Source organism: Haliaeetus albicilla, chromosome 24, assembly GCF_947461875.1.
Source record: "Haliaeetus albicilla chromosome 24, bHalAlb1.1, whole genome shotgun sequence".
NCBI classification, from domain to species: domain Eukaryota; kingdom Metazoa; phylum Chordata; class Aves; order Accipitriformes; family Accipitridae; genus Haliaeetus; species Haliaeetus albicilla.
The window spans coordinates 18,199,326-18,217,587 of record NC_091506.1 but is presented as its reverse complement, the minus strand read 5'-3'; the positions used below and the strand labels follow the sequence as shown (position 1 = coordinate 18,217,587).

The 18,262-nt window shown below is 38.1% G+C and overlaps 1 protein-coding gene across 4 annotated transcripts; it reads left to right on the top strand.

Annotated features, from left to right (window-relative positions):
* The first annotated feature begins 583 nt into the window (after positions 1 to 583).
* Positions 584 to 18,175, top strand: NEK4 (NIMA related kinase 4). 4 transcript variants are annotated; one of them, XM_069812444.1, is made up of 16 exons: positions 585 to 782; positions 4,317 to 4,583; positions 5,614 to 5,811; positions 6,684 to 6,791; positions 7,464 to 7,618; positions 8,271 to 8,412; positions 9,278 to 9,703; positions 10,052 to 10,105; positions 10,337 to 10,480; positions 11,360 to 11,500; positions 11,887 to 11,953; positions 12,356 to 12,462; positions 13,776 to 13,864; positions 14,523 to 14,728; positions 16,350 to 16,483; positions 17,210 to 18,175. In XM_069812444.1, exons 1-16 carry the CDS (start codon positions 726 to 728, stop codon positions 17,300 to 17,302), a joined length of 2,388 nt encoding a protein of 795 aa, XP_069668545.1. In that variant the 5' UTR covers positions 585 to 725; the 3' UTR covers positions 17,303 to 18,175. The 4 variants fall into 4 exon arrangements, with proteins under 4 accessions (XP_069668547.1, XP_069668545.1, XP_069668546.1 ...); XM_069812443.1 differs by having other exon boundaries at positions 586 to 818; XM_069812446.1 differs by lacking the exon at positions 4,317 to 4,583 and having other exon boundaries at positions 584 to 818.
* The last annotated feature ends 87 nt before the right edge of the window (positions 18,176 to 18,262 follow it).

Below are 18,262 nucleotides of genomic sequence, written 5' to 3'. Positions count from 1 at the left end.
AAATGTTCAGTGGTAATAAAGTATTCAAGTTCACAGAAATTGGGATATTTTCTGTTTTTCCTGCAGTCAGCTTTCTGAGACGCGGAGCTGTGTGAGGGACACAGAACAGGTCCAGGAGGTCCTTTTAAACCGGTCTGGAGCTTTTTAAACCAATTCTCTGGCCCATCCAAAGGTGAGAGGATGGCTCTGTAGAGCAGCTGTGCTCTGCCAGGCCTCCCTGGCCACCTCATGCCCCAGGGTGAGCAGCAGGGCGGTGGGGCCTGTTGCGGGGCTGTTGGGGCGTTGTGGCACAGCTGCCCACAAGGCTGTCACTGTGTCCCTGTCCCCACTATTCCCCAAGACTCAGCACACAGGTCTCATGGAGCAGCACGCCAAAGACCCTCGTCAGACACTGCTTTTGAGGGGACAGCTTTGTTTCTCGGACCGTAACAAAAAGGAAAGCCAGCCTCACCACGACTGGTTGTCGCCTGCCTCACCTCTCCCTCAAGCTCCCTGCCCACTCTTAACATGGCCGCCTCACCCGCTTCCAAAATGGCCGCCGCAGCGCCGCGAAGCGCTCGGCCCATAGAGACGTGCGGCGGTCCGCTCTGCACGCTGCTACGGCGTACTCTCTATGGCTGTGGGGGGCCCCGGGGATCTCTATGGCAGCGGCGGCCGCGCTGCCGGGCGGGCGGGCACCGGAGGCACCGGCCGCCAGGCACTGACCGGGCCCGGGCGGTGGGAGGATGCCCCTGGCTGCCTACTGCTTCCTCCGAGCCGTGGGGAAGGGCAGCTACGGGGAGGTGAGCCTCGTGCGGCACCAGCAGGACAGCAAGCAGGTAGCGAAGGGTTAGTCGCAGGGGGACACGGCTGCGGCCGAGGCTCGGTGTGAGGGGAATGGCCGTGGCCTGGTCTGGGGGTGCCGCTGGGGCCGTGGCCTGGTTGGGGGGTGCGACCTGTGGCCCGGCCTTGGCGTGTGGCCCTGACGACCGCCCCGGGCACGGCCAGGGCTGTGGCCTGGTGTCAGGGTGCAGCCGTGCCCGAGGCCTGGTGTTGAGGTGCGACTGCAGCCACATCAGCTGGGCTTGCCCGTTGAGGTGTTCCTGTTTTCCTTCCTAGTCTATGAAGACTTTTCTTAAAGGTGTGGAGAAGACTACCCCCCCCCCCCGTCCCTTTTAATCTCAAAAAAACCCAAACCAAACCCCCAAAATCCTCACTTTTTTTTTTTTTCCATTTAAATAAAATTGCTTATTGGGGTTTTGTTAAATGTATAATGTCTTGTTTTGGGGGAGGAAAACCTAGTTTTGGTAGTCCTTTGGGTGACAGGAAAATACAGCCTGCTTTTTTTAGCGTGAAGCAGAAAAGGCTGCTGTTGGCTTGTTACTGCTCGTGTAGTCTCTTCAGGACATGCACGTGTGGTGGGGATAAAAAAGATAGCAAGGATGGAAAAAAAGGGCTTCTGGTGTTGGCTTTTGCTGTCATCAACTCTGCTGGAGGAAGATGGGCTTTGTGTTTGCTGTGTCGACTGCAGCAGAACCGGGCAAAGTTATGTCAGATTTGAAATGCAAGCATTTTTTTCTTTGCCTTTTTGTTGGAAATTTGAAATAATCTTGTCTTCCCTGGCCAAAGCAGATGTGTTTGATAGAAAATACAAGAGGATAAAGAAATGGGCATGGAGAACATCCACAGAGAAGTACTGCAGAAACCTTGGGTGTGAGCCTTATGCCCAGGATTTGACTAGAGATGATGGGAGAAGTGTTTGTGCCTGGTGGTGATCAGAGGGCACGTCCTTTCCGGACAAAGGCAGGGAAGAGGCTGGAATCCAAAGGCGAATCCCTACGACCTGTGGGTTGGGTAGCAGCAATGGCAGCACTTGTTCGCTCTGGGCCAGTCACCACAGTGCATAGTCCAATGTCCACAGAGTTGCTAACCTCATCATCCTAAAAGTAAACAGTGCATTGAGCTGACTTTCAACCGTATACAGGTCCTTGGCTTTCACCTCTTTGTCATGCTGCTGATTATTAACATTGGCAAGAGCCTTGCTTCCTTATCGTTGTTATTTTATCTTAAATATTTGATGTGTTATACTGTGTCTTATCTTTTGCCAACTTTTATAAACTTTCTTCTGTAGCAGGATGATTGAAATTTTTTGTTGTGACTTTGGCATAGTGATACATGTTCTGTGAAAGAAATTATATTTTATTTAAGCGTATTTGCTGTTAACTGAATGGTGGGGTTTTTTTTGTGGAGAAGGCCAAGTGGCTCCAAATGTTTAAAACAAACAAAAAAACCCCAAACCCAATTTGTACACGATTTAGTATCAAATAAGGCAGAAGAGCATCTCAATAGACTTCATGGGAATCTTGCCAGGATAACATGCTCATTAAGGCAAATATAACCAATGCCATGTTTAAAGTTAGGCTGTGTGCATGCTTTTTGCATTTTGGTTGTATATCATCTAAAGATAGATGCTGATATGAAGCTAAAAGCTTTGGGTTTCCATGCCCAAAGATACAGTTGTAGTTGACTTGTGACACAGAACACAGTAGGTGCAGCATTTCTATTTTACTTTAAAGTTAGATGATGCTGTACACAGTTAGTTTTCTTATATTGCTCTTGGGAGCTGTGCATCGTCACAGGTTATAAGAATTGAGTGGCTTGTCTAATATCCAGCAGACTTCTGAAACACAAAATCAGGAGGTACTGTTGATTTCTGCCTAATTGGTTCCCTTGGTATATAGGGGGCAGTCTTCCTCAACACTAATTAAATGTGCTGGACTAAATTAATAGGGCCAGCCTGGGAAGTAGACACCATAAGCAATTGCTGAGGACACTGAAATTGAGTAAATAAAATTTTTTAAGATATTTTGATTTAAGAGCTCTCAGGTAAGAGTGGAGTCAGGTATATACCATGGCATGATTGTTCTGTGGAAAGCTGATGCACTAAAAGTGATTACCACAAAATTTACATCAGGAAGGGGACCAGGTCTGTTGGTGCTGTGTATGATGAGTGTGTGCTGTGGATTTTATTGTCTCATCTTCGGCTTCAAGTATATTTTTGCAAAAACCTGAAATTCCTTAGAAATACATTTGATGTAGTACATATTAAGGAAGTAAATAACAGCTTTCATATCTAGTTTTAAAAAATTCTAAACTCATCTTAATGCAGAATAAAGGAAATTTAGCAATGAGCATAAGACCTTTTGGCTCTTTTAGCAAGACCAAGAGTCTCTACTTCCCTGTAGTAGTTCATTTCTTCTTGAATAAGTTTAAGCCTGCATATGCAGAAACTCATAAATGCAACAGATAGTTTTAGGTCAGGTTTTAAAAAATGTAAATTACATCTGTGTTCAGGTTTTTGAGAAAGTATTTTTTCAATGTGCCCTTAACTGTACCTGCCCTCCAACCGCATCTCTACTTGCTACATTTCTTTTCCTGATAGAGACGTTTTTCCCATTTTCCCATGCTTCACTGTTCTCTAGACTTTCTGTACAAAGCAATTAATCCCAAGTCAATTCTGCCTTGGAGGTCTTCTGCCAGGTACAAGTTTTTTAAGAAAAGAACGAACAGACTTGAAAAGCTCAGCATTATTTTGTGCGTTCAGAAATTCGGGTCTGTTAAGTATTTTTTGTGAATATGACAATGGGGAATTTGTAATCTAAGCCTTGAAACTGAGATTTTAACAACTTTTTTGGTCTTCAAATGTATGATCTATGTTCGCCAAATTTGTGAGATGTTATTTCTTGAGTTTCTCTTTTTTTTACAAAGAACATACATTTCATTTCTGAAGAAGGGAAAGGAAAAGTCCACCTTTCCTTAAAATTAAATGAAAGGAGTTGGGTTTGGTTTCTAGCAGAGAAGAGCAAAATAAGTCTAACCAGATGAATTTTATCCTAGGCATCCATTATAATTTTTTGCATATGACTGCATACTTTCCCTAATGTTGTTATATTTTTTAAGTTACTATTGAAATGGCCCATTTTGAGAGTAACTGCGATGCACAAACAGGTATTTCAGGCTTAAGACACGAATGATAGAAACACATTTAAAATGAGAGTAGGGAAAAAAAAATGTGAACATCAGTCAAAAGAAAGCAAAACACCACAAAACTCCTGTGCAGAGTTTTATTCGGGGAGATGAGTAGAATAGCCACACCTGTTCCATTTTTACGGTGTAATGGTAGAAATGACATGTAACTGCTAGACAAATTGCAGTCTCTGTATAGAATAACGTGTGGAGATTTCAAATACTGTATTTCCTTTAGATTTGGGGAATTCCCTAGGGCTTCCACGTAGTTACTTCATCTCTTATGATATATCTTGCAATTTCTTTTACAGTATGTCATCAAAAAGTTAAACCTTAAAAATGCTTCCAACCGAGAGAGGAAAGCAGCAGAACAAGAGGCACAGTTGTTATCCCAGCTGAAACACCCGAACATAGTCACCTACAGAGAGTCCTGGCAGGGGGAGGATGGCCTATTATATATTGTTATGGGATTCTGCGAGGGAGGAGATCTGTATCACAAACTTAAAGAGCAGAAGGGCAAACTTTTGCCTGAGAATCAGGTGGTGGAGTGGTTTGTCCAGATTGCCATGGCACTGCAGGTAAAAGAAAGTATAACTTTGTCACCTTCAGATATAATTTGGCTCTTTCTGCATTTAAAAATTCCACAGTTAGGCTGCAGACTTTGAATTCCAGTTTGGCTGGGTTGGCATCTAAATACAGTGGTTATTAGTACATTAAAAATGTTCACAGGTCATTGCAGTCAAATTAACTATTTTAGGTAAGAAATTGCTGGCATATTTTATGTCTACACCTCTGTATCACAGTAGACAGTGGTAACCTCCAGGGTGTTTGCAATTCTAGTCTGAAACGCTTCTCTGGTTTGAAATTTTAGATTAAATTTACAAAGTGTAGTTTAAAAGAAAAAAAAAAAGAAAAGATTATTTCAGAAGCATTTTGTGTTCTGTAGTTTTGCTGGTGTTTTTCAATGGTAAATTTAGACTATTAATTCCTCACTTCTATTAAATCTTAACTCACTCTATTGAAGTATCGTAACTGGAGGTTATCAAACTTTAAAGACAATTGTTACAGTAATAAAGACCAGATATAAATGTTAACACTAAGAAATAAGAAATTGGACAGAAGATTCTATCTTAAAATTGTCTGTTGTGATCAGACATACGCCAAGTCTACAGTACTGCCTGTTCTTGTTTATTATAAGACTAATTTTCTTCCCTCTTTACACAAAGCTCACATTGTATTTTCCACTGATATTTTATACTTAAGACTGAGAAATGATTGTCAAGAAATGGAGGCAGCAGAAAGTGAGTTAACGTCGGAGCCTTAACTTTACATTTTTATTTCCTCTTTTGTGCTGGCTTGTTAGAGCCACACAGGGACATTTCAGTAAAGCAGTGCCAAGTTTTGGGTCCCTGCATTTATCAGTCATTCTTAATGTTAATTCACTAATACTGTCTTTAGCAGGAGCACTCCTGACTTTGATAGTGATGTGTGTGTCTTTTCTGCATTTGTATTTTTCCTCTTTGACTTGTGTAACGTGACTTTACTTTTGAGTGTAGAAAAACCAATTAGGAGTTACTTAACTCTATTTATCTGGTTTTTTTCCCCCAGTATTTACATGAAAAGCACATTCTGCACAGAGATCTTAAAACTCAAAATGTTTTTCTGACACGAACAAATATCATCAAAGTGGGTGACCTGGGAATAGCCAGAGTGTTGGAAAACCAATATGACATGGCCAGCACTCTCATAGGCACACCATACTACATGAGCCCCGAACTCTTTTCTAACAAACCCTACAACTACAAGGTAGAGTATGTTAATGCAAATGTCGTTTCTATTTCATTAGACAACTTATTTTGTTTGTTTGAGAACATTACAATCTTATCTATTGTTTTTAATTTCGTATTGCTTCCAACTCTTTTTAACGTCCCCGAAGACCAAACCAAAAAATAGGGAAGAGATTTGCAGGAACCTTAATTTCTGGAACTGTGTTTGCTGCAGTAAGTGGAAATTCATAGTATGTGATAAGTTATCCCAGCCAAGGTGTTCAGCAGGCTGCATGTACCTATCACACTATGCCACTGTAAACAAAAATATCAGTCTGTGTTAGATAGCTGCATTTTCTAAATTTATTATATAACAGACAGGAAGCTTTATACTCAAAAGTCTGTATTAGACATAACAGGAGCATTAAAAAAAATTAAGTAGAGAAATAAGCAGAGTTGCTGTGAATTTAAAATAAAACAAAATAAAGCAAACGTGCTCATGTATACCTGCTCAGCTCTTTCTGCAAACCACACGCACCATAAATATGACTGTCTACAATGAGCAAGAGCTGAGGGAAAACTGTTCTTTCAATGAAAAATCAAAAGATTTTCATTTGCCAGTTAGAACTGATGTTGTACCTAAAAAAACCCCCACCCAAACAAAACCTCCTAGAAGCAGCAACTTTTTACACTTCTTTTTGGAAAAATCTGGTGATATTTGGAAGAAAATAATTCAGTTGATCAAAATTAAAAATAAAAGAGTGTGACTGAAGCCAAAAGTTTGCAATAGAGTGGTCTTAATTAGTTTACTGTCATTAAAGGCCTCTTTGAAAGCAGGTGACTAAGTCTGGAGATAAAACTTCTACAATTAATAAAAAGTTCCCCAAACTTTTTTTTCTCCTTTTTTTTCAGTCTGATGTTTGGGCATTAGGCTGCTGCGTTTATGAAATGGCTACACTGAAACATGCCTTTAATGCTAAAGACATGAACTCTTTGGTTTATCGAATTATTGAAGGAAAGGTAAAAATGTTTAAATTTTTTTTATCTGTGCTTGGATTTTCCATCTAGAACTTGAGATTATCTTTTCCAGTCAGAAATACTGCATGGAGTTGAAAATATTTTGCATGTTACATGCATTATCATGTCTGTTGTAAGATTGGTATTTCATGATTGTATATGATGTAATATCAGACCCAGGGAGTTACTTGTTTGTAGATATAGCTAGGGTTTCTTGTTACCCTTTTGTGTAACCAGTATATTGATTAATTTTCAAAGTTCTGAGATTACTTACTTTCTTAATTTGTTTCTGCTTTAAGCATTGTGCAAAAAATTACATCACTATTCATGTGATGCCATTTTCCTGTTAGGTAAGACTAGCTTATTTAAGTATCTGTCTTGCTTTGGCGTATAATGAAGTTAATATGGATTTATTTTATATAAATTTTTAAGCCTATCCACGGAACTTTAACTGCTGATATTAAAAAAATTACAAACAGTTCTTAGACAAAACACTTAGAATTTCTATATTCTGTTTGATGTTAAGCACTTGGCTAACTTTCAGCATATGAACAATGGGACTATTTTTTTATGCAGAGTACGTAGCTGAATATAACTGTCATGCATAAATAATCTAGCAGTAGCCCCTATTGACAAATCTGTTAAATAATATCAGACTTCCCTTTCCTTTTACAGTTGCCACCCATGCCAAAGGATTACAGCCCCCAGTTGGTCGAAATAATACGAACTATGCTCAGTAAAAAACCTGAGGAAAGACCTAGTGTGAAAAGCATATTACGACAGCCATATATCAAGCACCAAATTTCTTTGTTTTTGGAAGCCACGAAGGCGTAAGATATTTTCATTTGAGTGATTCTGTGCAAAATATTCATGTTACTGTGGTCTCTGTTTTACAACTTTTCCTATTTTTTGTAGCAGGATAAAATTAGTTATGTGCAGTTACAAAGCATATGAACATGAGTTCATAGATTCTTTGAGAAATAGGAGGGAATTAGAATGGAAACTAGTTTTTTCTGCAAATGCAGAATAAAACTGCGAAAGTTAGGATTGCACAGCTTATTCAGAGGGTTAAAAAAAAAAAAAAGTAGCACCAGTATTTTCAAGTAAGTGAAAGGAAATAGACATCTTTCCATATGGTTTTATCAGCTGAGAGTTGTAATACCAAGTTCCTTTTGATATTCACTGATATAGTTATTTTTATTTGTCAGGTTTAGTCAATTATTTACTGCTTCCAGATAGGACTGATCTTGGTGTTATGCAGAACAAGTGTACATTGCTGGCAGAGTCTGAATGGTGTTTTTAAGCTCCTTTTTATCGAGATGAAAATGAGTATGTTGTGCACAGTCTGTTGAAAAAGCCCAGTATCTTATATTCTCTGTAAGCTGTTTTTTGGAGTGGAGTTTTTTAATTAGTATAATCTAAAGAAATATCTTAAGGTCTTGTTGATCATGATTGAATGAACAACTTTTATTTTCTTTACAGGAAAGCTACCAGAAGTAATAGGAAAACAGTGAATTCTAAACCTAAAGATCCTTGCTCTGTGGTCTCAGTAAAGAATGAATCTCATATCAGGAATGTTACACACCAAAACCACTCCTCTGAGCAAGCCAAGAAATACAAAGTTGTAAGAGAGATATATTTTTTTTCTTTAAGAAAAAAACAAAACAAAACCCACTTGCTTTTTCTAGAGAAGAAAACCAGCAAGTGCCTTGAGCATTCGTGAGAATATAGATCTGATTCCTAGCAATGCGTAAAATTCGTATTAAGGAAGGAATTGTGTTTAGGCAAGAGTGGAAGTAAATAAGCAGCTGTAGATCAGTAAAGCTAATTGCAGTGTCTTAATTATAAGATGTTAACTAAAGAACATCTGGTTTTTCATTTGTGGGTCACTGAGTTACTTGTGGAGTATTTGAGGTCAAATATTTTTTCAAAAATATGATGGCGAGTGGTAATCATTTTTTAAATACATGTTTTTGACTGGAAAAAAACCTAATTATAGTTACAACCAAACATTGTGTATTGTTGGAATTCTTTCCAATGGTTAGAACAAATCTTTTGTAATGGTTAATCTTGTGCATGTTTTTTTATTTTCTGTAATGAGTCTGCTGTTCTGGGTTTAAGCTTTCAATGCTGAAATACTGAATGTACATGGTGGTGTACATCTTAAAAACTGTTGGTACTTGTTGGCTTCTCCCTTGTGGAAGAGCCAAGGGAGTACAACTTTTCTTTCATGGTCCTGGTGAAAAGTAGGTGTACTGCATGTTTATAAACCAATGCCTGAAATAGGTGATTTGCAAATACAGTGTGTATCTCTTTAAAAATGTGGATTGCAGCTTTTTTGAGGATCTTAATCTGTACTTGATCATAATTTCCTTGCAGTTTATGTACTCTGGTATGTTAATGATTTTCCTTTGGTGCTTAGAGTATTCTTTAATATGTGCATAATACCCAAAAGGTAATTAATTTTTTTGTTTCCCTTTTAATTCCAGAATGAAGAAGATTGCATCATCAAATATAAAGCCACCAAATTTTGTCCCTCAGAGAAACCAGCTGTTGAGTTGGAAAGAAAACCAAGCAATAATGATTTGAACAACCTGGGAGACTCCTTAGCTACAGTTAGTGAAGTGAATATTGATATCTTACCATCTGGAAGAACGAAGTATGGAAGCGAGAAGTGTGGCAGTGAGCATATTCCAGGGAATAATAAAGCAAAGTATTTAAATGTTCCAGGGAGTTCTAAAATAACATCCAGTAGCCCACCAATTAAGGAAGATGGACTACAGCAAAGAGCAAAGCAAGCTTTTAAAGCTGAAAATGTTGAGTCTAAGCAGTCTTCTGCAGATGCTATAGAAGAAGATGGCGACACTTTGAAACTCCTGCAGCCTGTATCAAAAGACCAAAACCAAACTGACCTGGTAATGCATTTATGCTTACTTGAAATAGACTTTGAAATAGATTTAACAAATGGCCAGCTCTTAAAATTTAGAGAGCTGCTGCACATGTTTTTCTGTCAAAGTAGGATGCTGCTGATGCAACTATTGAGATGCTTAAGTAGTTAGGAGCCCTGGCTTCAGATTTGCAAAGGTAGCACTGTGAAGTAATTTTAGGCTTGCATCTAGATGATGGAAATGTTCTGGCTAATCTTGAGTTGGTCCTGATTTGGATGGGGGGATAATAGGTGGTAGTTGCCTTTTCATTGCATTTTGGTCTACAATGAGATTTTCATACACACTTTTCTAATGAGAAATCATTGTCTATTGTAGAGCTTGGATTCTACTGAAAAGCTGCTAGCACCATTTGTTCCTGTTGTAATTCAAGTAAGTGTCCTTCTTTGAAGGTTTAGTAGCTTAAAAATGCTGGTACAGCAGGTCTTTTTTCTAACTGTCTATCAAGTAAGAGTTTGTTGTGGTTATAACTGATATGTTAAGGTGGATGCAGTCCAAATAGTAAAGTGGCCTGTGTTGATTTTTTTTTTTTTTTAAAGGTGTGTATGTGTAAATCTGGAAATGGTGTGTCTACATTTTTTTTTAAATACTTTTACTTATTAGGATGATGTCTGTCATGGAGCTTCGGGAGATGCTCAGGAAAAAATTACCTCCCACTTGCAGCCTCATAGCTCTGTCAGTGAACCCTCTCTCTCACGGCAGCGACGGCAGAAGAGAAGAGAGCTAGCTGAAGTCTGTTCAGAGAAGGTGCAGATACTAAAAAAATAATTTTCCTCTTTCCTTTCAGACTCTTGTGTTTTTTACTCTTTAAAAATGGGACCTATTTTTTTTTAAAGGGTGGGGTTTTTAATGCTGTTCTTGTTTCATCTGTATCTGTATAACTTCACTGGTAACAAAATGCAGAACACTCAAGATGTCCTTTAGAAGCAGTCTGTAAATCTTTGAAAATCTCAATAACCCTCACAGGTGTGAGGTGGGTGTGCCACACGGGGGCAAGGAAACAGAGTGAACTGTGGGCTTTGCCTTTGCTGTGCTAGTGTCTTTCCTAGCAATTCCAATCAGGACTTCTCACTGTTTGTGACTACAAAATATATAGCAGTACTTTTCCTGACTGTTGTGGATAAGGCTACTTGTAGTGGGTAGTAGATTACTAGTACTTTAGAGCGGACATGCGTAATGGCTGCCCTGAGCTTATGAGTGCAAACTCTAGGAAGAAAATCTTGTCATGCACATAAGATAGGGCTTCTGTCAATGCTTCTACACTGAGCAGAGAGATTTCTTTGGGGAAAGGCACTGGCTATACAAGGATAGAGAAGAGGGTTATTGGTGATTGATACCCTGTTTCTCTCTTGGGTTTTGCTATTTGAGGGTGGGGACAGTTGTTGCAAAGGCATTGGCTTAAAAATAGTCTGGGAGGAGGGGGGACAAGATGTAGGGATGGAGGGAAGGGAAGTGGATGCAAACAGGTGTGGAGACGGAGGGATAAGGTTGGGAGATGTGAAGAGGTTACAGTAGGATCCGAAACCTCTGGCATCGAGCCTTACCATGCAAGAATGTCTTCTAGATTGCAGAGTACTTTAACTTTTAATAAAAAAGGTATAAGTTCTTGCTCGCTTCTCTTTCAAGTTCAGAACTGTTGCTTCTCGGCCTTTACCTTTTCCTTCTGACACAAACGGAAAGGCAACACAGAGGTGTGCAGAGCAGCATGGTGCTGAAGCCTCTGAATCTGTAAATAGCACCAAAACCAGTCAAGTTGCTATTTCAAAGGTTAGTGCTGAATACTGCGTCAGCTTATTTTTGTGTCTCATTCCTTCTGAGCAATTTGTTCTCTGAGTGCATGCATAGTGAGTAAAGGAATGTATAGTAGCTTCCTATCTAATGGAAGTCCTGTCAAGCACCTGGTCAGTGTGGGATGAGAAGCTGCCTTGCTGAACCACGGAGGGCAGAAGCTCCTTTTCTAGAGTGCATATTAGTCTCATTGACCAAGACCATTTTGTAATAAATAATGAAGCATTTATTAGATGATCAGAAGGTCTACTCTAATAGCTCTCTCTTCCATGTCAGTTGAAAAGGATTTTTTGCTTTATAGGTGCTTAGATAACAAAAGCCATAATGACAATTGCTAATTAATATCAAATTAACTTCTTTTAAAGGAGCGGCCCTTGTCAGCAAGAGAACGAAGGAGGCTAAAACAGTCTCAGGAGGAGATGTTTCCCTCTGGTAACGTTCATGTTTGCATGTTAACATTTTATGTATAAGTAGGCTAATAACTTCTTTGTGAAGAAATTAGAAATTCTTGTCAGTTCTTCACTACTATCTTCAGAAAGATGCACCAAGGGTCTAGTTCTGTGTAACATAAAAATTTCTGTTAACATGTGTGTATTTTTCTGCTTCTTAGTTATGTTCAATTGTGTTTAGTGGTGACAAGTTGTCTTTGAAATGTACATGAAGCGCAGAATATACACTTTTCAGATAGAAGCTTCAGTGTTTTCTCTTAACAGAATATCTACCTGCCTGTCTTCTGCCAGTTGATAGATTTTTTTTTTTCCTTGCATGAACATGAAACTAACTTAAAATACATGCAGCTAAGTTGTAAATATTGTAAAAATGTCATCTTTCCAGTGATTCCAGCAGGACGAACATCAAATAGTGCAGTAGTTGAAGCAAAATCACATATGGAAAATCATGTTAAAGTTGCTCAGTCCTCATCAGATCCCAGTATTTCTCAGGTAAACTGGGGTCATCTCCTTTTGAAATCTTTAAATGCAGGCACAATTTGGGAAGAAAATGATATTTAAAAAAAAAAAAATCTATGTGTGGAAGAAACTCTCAGTCAGTAAGAGTGCACAGTTCTCTGTAAATATTGCTTTGTAGGTCCTGGGGTAGAGGACGGATCTCTAATCCACTTTTTTGTCTGGCAAGATCAGTTTAATGTTTGAGGCTCTGTGTGTTTTCACTCCACCTGTCAGAGACAAAAACTAGGGAACTCTTACTGATTGTTACATGGGCTCTCTAGATTGCACTGTGTATTTTATTTTGGAAGGGAAAACATTTATCCTGAACTCTCCTTTAGTTACTAAATTTCTATTAACAACACACTCCCTTTAGCCTGGTACATCTAATTTTGCTTTGATAGTGGTGGTTGAACGTTTTTATTTTTATTTTTTTAATCTGTAGTCATGCTAAGTGCATACATTTATGTGCTGGCAATAAGGAATAGTTGCTAGATGAAAAGTGAATAGTTTTTTTTAACATTCTCTTCCTTGTCTAATTAGAAAGTCTTTTTTAAGGTTTTAAACATAGATTTGACAATCTTCTGCAACATCAGGGGAACATTATTAATACCAATAAATGCAGAAGAGTAACAGTGAAGAAATTTTAGTCTGAAATTCAAAGTGTAGGCTCTATTTTCCTCAGCCCAGCACTTGCATGGAAAGTATTTTGCATGTTTTACCTATGTGTGTATGCTTATAACTGGTATCTAAATGCAAAAGCTTCATCTGCATTCACAAACTGAGATTACATAAAGTTCGTATGCACTAGTTGTATGTGCATATGCTAGTGATGTTTTTGCATATTATGCTATGCACTGAACACAAGCCTGTAGAGACACAAGTGGTTAAAATCTGTGTATATTTTAGGGAATGCTGGGAACTTAAAACTGTTTTAAATACTGTTTTTAAATGTGTATTAAAGACCAATAGAGAGGCTAAGGGTAATGACTTTATAATATAGTTGGCAAAGAACCGACACAGATATATGATTTAATTGTTTTTAATAGAGGCACTTGGTGAAGCATTTATAGTGGTTAAAACTGCATGACTAAGATGTAATGCTAGTCACATAAGCATTTCATAAAGTGTGTTGATGATGTCCTGTGTATTAGCTTGTTTTTAAAACCAAAGGTTACACCTTTTAAATGTTACCAAGCAGAGTCTGTAAAAATATGCTGTTGAAAGTGTTTCTTCCATGTAATTCATGCCACATTGATAAATTACTTTCGGCTATTAGAATTTTTGTCATTTATTCCCTCTTCACTTAGAGAAAGAGAGAAACCCATTGCCTGTCTGATGATGAGTTAAGCTCTTCCACAAGCTCTACAGATAAGTCTGATGGCGATTCCAAGGAGAGGTAAGTATTTTGTTCAATACTGTGCAAGAGTTTTCACTGCTATATTGGACCTTGACTTGGAGTGGGGAAAAAAATGGCAGGAATTGCTTTCACACTTCATCACTACATAGTGAGTGGTTGAAGAAGTATGTGATGCATAAAGAAAACGAACTCCATTTAATTGTTGTCTCTCTGTGACTATAAACTTTCTATGCTGAACTTTCTGGGACGTGTGATTGTGTACCTCTGGTTTTTGTCAACTGTAGCTTCCCAGGAAATCAGTATTCCAGCATCAAAGGACATATACTGTCAGGATGCATTAAAAGCATGAGTTAGAAGGTGCCGATATGCTTCCTTCCCCCTGTGAATGAGGCTGAATTTATTTCTGTTTTTGTCAGTGTAAGCAACTTTTCAAAAAATATTATTTGTTGCATTACCACTGGTGCAGCTACACAGGTAGCAGTAGCTGATAGGATTGTGAATTGTTGCTAGGTGAATGGGCTCTGAGCCTTTGTTCGATGAAATACTGCTAATGTTGCTATTGATAAAACTGCCCCAAAAGAAATAATTTAACATGGAATACTTAGCAGGACCTCACTAAACTTAAAGTCCTCTGAATGCAAGGTGAAAATTGCATCATGAATGGTGACTGAAGTAAATCTTATTTCTCCTCTACTAGAAAAAGCAATATGAATGAAATGAATGACTTGGTGCAGCTAATGACATGGACACTGAAAATGGACTCTAAGGAGAATGCTGAATACTGTGTAACCTCGACTCCAGCCCCAGAGTTTAAACTTCATAGAAAATATCGAGACACTTTGATTTTGCATGGAAAATCACCTGATGAATCAGAGGAATTAAAATTGGAAGAGATTTCTTCAGGTCTGTTGCTCTGTTGTTGCTTTAAATGAATGATTGTTGACTGCTAATAATGAAAGAAAACCTGCTAGTGGGCAACAGAATCCACTCTTATTTCTTCTCAAGTCTCAACAATGCTTACAGAAGTAGACATCCTTCTAAATAATTTTGTGTGCAAAACTGCTGTGGTTGTGGTTTACTTGCCAATGAAAGGAATGTGCGATCGATCTGTGTAATTATTAATGAAGACAGAAAGCTGGTCTGCAATATGATTTTTTTCCCCATGTGACTTATATTTAGAAGCTTCCAAAATGAACAGTTGGAGTTGAGTATTTTGAAATAAGATTTTTTTTTAAGGCATTCAAACGATTTGATAGCTGTCAAGCTTTGTGAATTACGGATAAAGCTGAAATTGTACACAAAGCTTTAAATACAGTGGAGGTTTGTACAAGTATAGAAGTTCATCCTCATTGCAGAATTTGGGCAAGCTCATTTTTCCTACAGATACAGGTGCAAGAATTGAATCACTTTTCATATTTAAGGTCTGATTTAGACCTTAAATATGTATATGTATTCCAAAAAGCAAGAAAAAATTGTATTTGGTATGACTGCACTTACTATACAACAAGTGAAAAAGCTCAGTGTAGGTTTTTGAAGTCTCTGACCCTCACGTGCTTATTGTTCTAAATGATAGGGATTCTACTTGTAACTGGCCTGGTGATAGGCAAAGTAATGGGAGAACACTGGATTTTACTCTGGTAAGTTGATTCTGCATAGCTAAAGTAAAATAGGTTGAAAGAGTTTGTCTCTAAACAGGTATGACAGTGTTGAAGGTACAAATTTCAGTTTGGTGGGTTTTCTTTTTTTTTTTTTTTTTTTCCTGTCTGTTTTTCTCACTCTTAAGTATTGTATAGCGAGATCCTCCAGCTATTTACTTAGTACCATTTGGGATGACAGGGCTACTGCATTTCTAAGCTGAAACTTACTTTATTTAGATCAGATATTTTATTTTCAGAAGGTGACCCATCCTATGAAAGGAGTGTTGGTGATTTCAGTGATTAAAAGAGCAAGCTAGCATTCTCAGTTCTGTTCCTAATGGAGGCCTACCCTTATAAAATGACTATCTCTTCTTGGCAGCTTCAGCTGGGGAGCAAAAGATTCAAAGACTCTTGACACAGGCAGATGACAGAAATTATGCCATTAATGTTTTACAGTGATTAAACTTTTTTTACATTTGCTGCAAGTACAAGTGATTGAATTATTAAAATATTTGGGTGGTGGCGTAGTATTAGAGAATAGTACTTTTAATTCAAATAATATTTGCAATATAGTATACAGGAACTACCTGAAATGAAGTTCAGGGACCTAATTGTGCAAACTGTATCTGCATTGACTTTGCACTGATCAATGTCTTAACAGTTAGCATCTGAATGCTTCTGATTCACCATGTTTGTTGATCATTATAGCTAGCCAGTTCAGATAACAGTTACTTCATGCAAATGGTCAGCTGGAATTCTGTGGTAATACCTAACTAACAGTCATCCCCTATTCTTCTTCTGCATAGAGTATGAAAATAGACTATACTGAAAGTAATTATGACTGCATTGGGTTTTGGGTTTTTTTTTGTGGTTTTTTTTTTTAATAGATATGTTATCAGTTCCTGACAAGATTAGGAGAATGGTTGAAATCCTGAGATCTGATGTGGTGCAAGGATTGGGAGTGAAACTTCTTGAAAAGGCATACAGCATCATGGAAGAAGACGATGAAGTGAAGAGAGAGGTGAATGTCTCTCATAATAAAATTGTTCCATTTCTTTATAAACCTGGATAAATGAGCAGGGTCTTTACTCCTCCCTTTCCCCTCCCTGCCTTTTTTTTAGATATTGATACAGTAGTGCAAACCTTGATTCCAAAAAGTAGTTGTTGGCAGGCAAAGGCCTAAGTATATTGTCATTTTCAATCTTAAAAAAGTTTGATTCTGAATGTAGACTATGTTCAATCACAGATTCTTCAGAAAGCACAGGAGCTTTAGAATTGTACCATGGTCCCTGAGTTTCTAGAAGATGCAAGGGATGCAAATTTACTCCGTAGTGTTTCTCCAATAATAATTTCTTTTGAGCCATAATTTTTTGCCTCAAATTACTTGCCTCGTGCCCCTTATGTTCAAAGTGAGAAACAGTTTAATGTCTGTTCCTAACAGAGGTGAGTCAACAGTATCTCAAACTCATTTGATTCAAAACTTGGTTACAAATGAAGTACTGCATGGGTAAGTACAACCTGTGAAGATCTGATTTATATTTTAAATTGTCAGGTGGGATTTGGAACTCTCTTGCCTTTGGACAACAAAGACTCTTCCATTTTTCTTCCCTCCCATCTATGTTGTCAAATTCACATGCTGCTTTCACTTGAGTGCTTTGGTATTTTTTTTGTTAATATTTTGGTAGTTCATGCTTTTTTCAATGTTAATAAATTTTGTGGGTTTTTTTTGTGTGTGTGTTCTAAATAGCTGCAGTTGCGGGAGCATATGGGAGACAAGTATGCAAGTTACAGTGTGAAAGCACGCCATCTGAAATTTCTTGAAGAAAACGTGAAGTTCTGACCAGAACCTTTTTCTTGGAGAAAAGGACTGTTTTATATCTCATGATAGATTGAACCAGCTTACATTTATCCATTGATCTCCTTTGCTAGAATAAGGAGGTGAACTTGCAAAAAATGTTAGAGCTTGTAGTAATATTTTTCATATTAAAATGTGAACCAGGCTATCACTTTCTCAGAAGAGAAACTGTTTAGTTTAGTTTTTATTCTCATAATGAAACTTTAAAAAGTTGCTTTTTATAGATGCAAAGAAGGATGGATACCAAGTTTTGTATACAAAGGAGTGTCAAAAAAAAAAAGTTTTGGTTTGGATTTGTCATAGCAAAAGTTTTTTGGTATGGTCACATACTAAATATGGTAACGAAATCTATGCCAAGGCTATGGTGTGATAGGCTATAAGCTATTACATTAAATAGTTGTGAAACTAGGGAGAAACAGTTACTAATTTTTGTAGCACCAAAAGCCCTCCAGGTTCTGTAAATTGCCAAGTTAAAGTGCTGGGGGGCAGGGGGGCCTGTACTGCTTTTAACCAGAGCCTTTGCTTTTGTGTTTGATTGCTAAGGCAATCGCCAAGGTGGTGGAAAGTATTTGGTAACTGGATAAAATAAGTCTGAAAATGTTTGAAAGGAACACAGCCATGGTTACCATGGTTCCAGCTGGAGAAATCCCTTTGCCTTACAAATACTAATTCCTTTTACGAATGAAAAGTGCCCAAGACCAGCGTCTTAGCTCTTCCCTTTCTTTGCATCTAGGTTGTGTTCCTAGACATGCACAGGCATTGTCACGTACCATCACTACAGAAAAAGCATGTGTTCTTTTTAAAGGATAAAGAAGTCAAAGGGAATTGAATTTGTAAAATAAAATTTTAAATGCACAACCTGTCTCTTTCTCTGCCTCTAGCTTTAATATTGTAACCTCTGGTACCTATGAAGAATACTAACATGACAGCCAGTAGTAAAAAAGT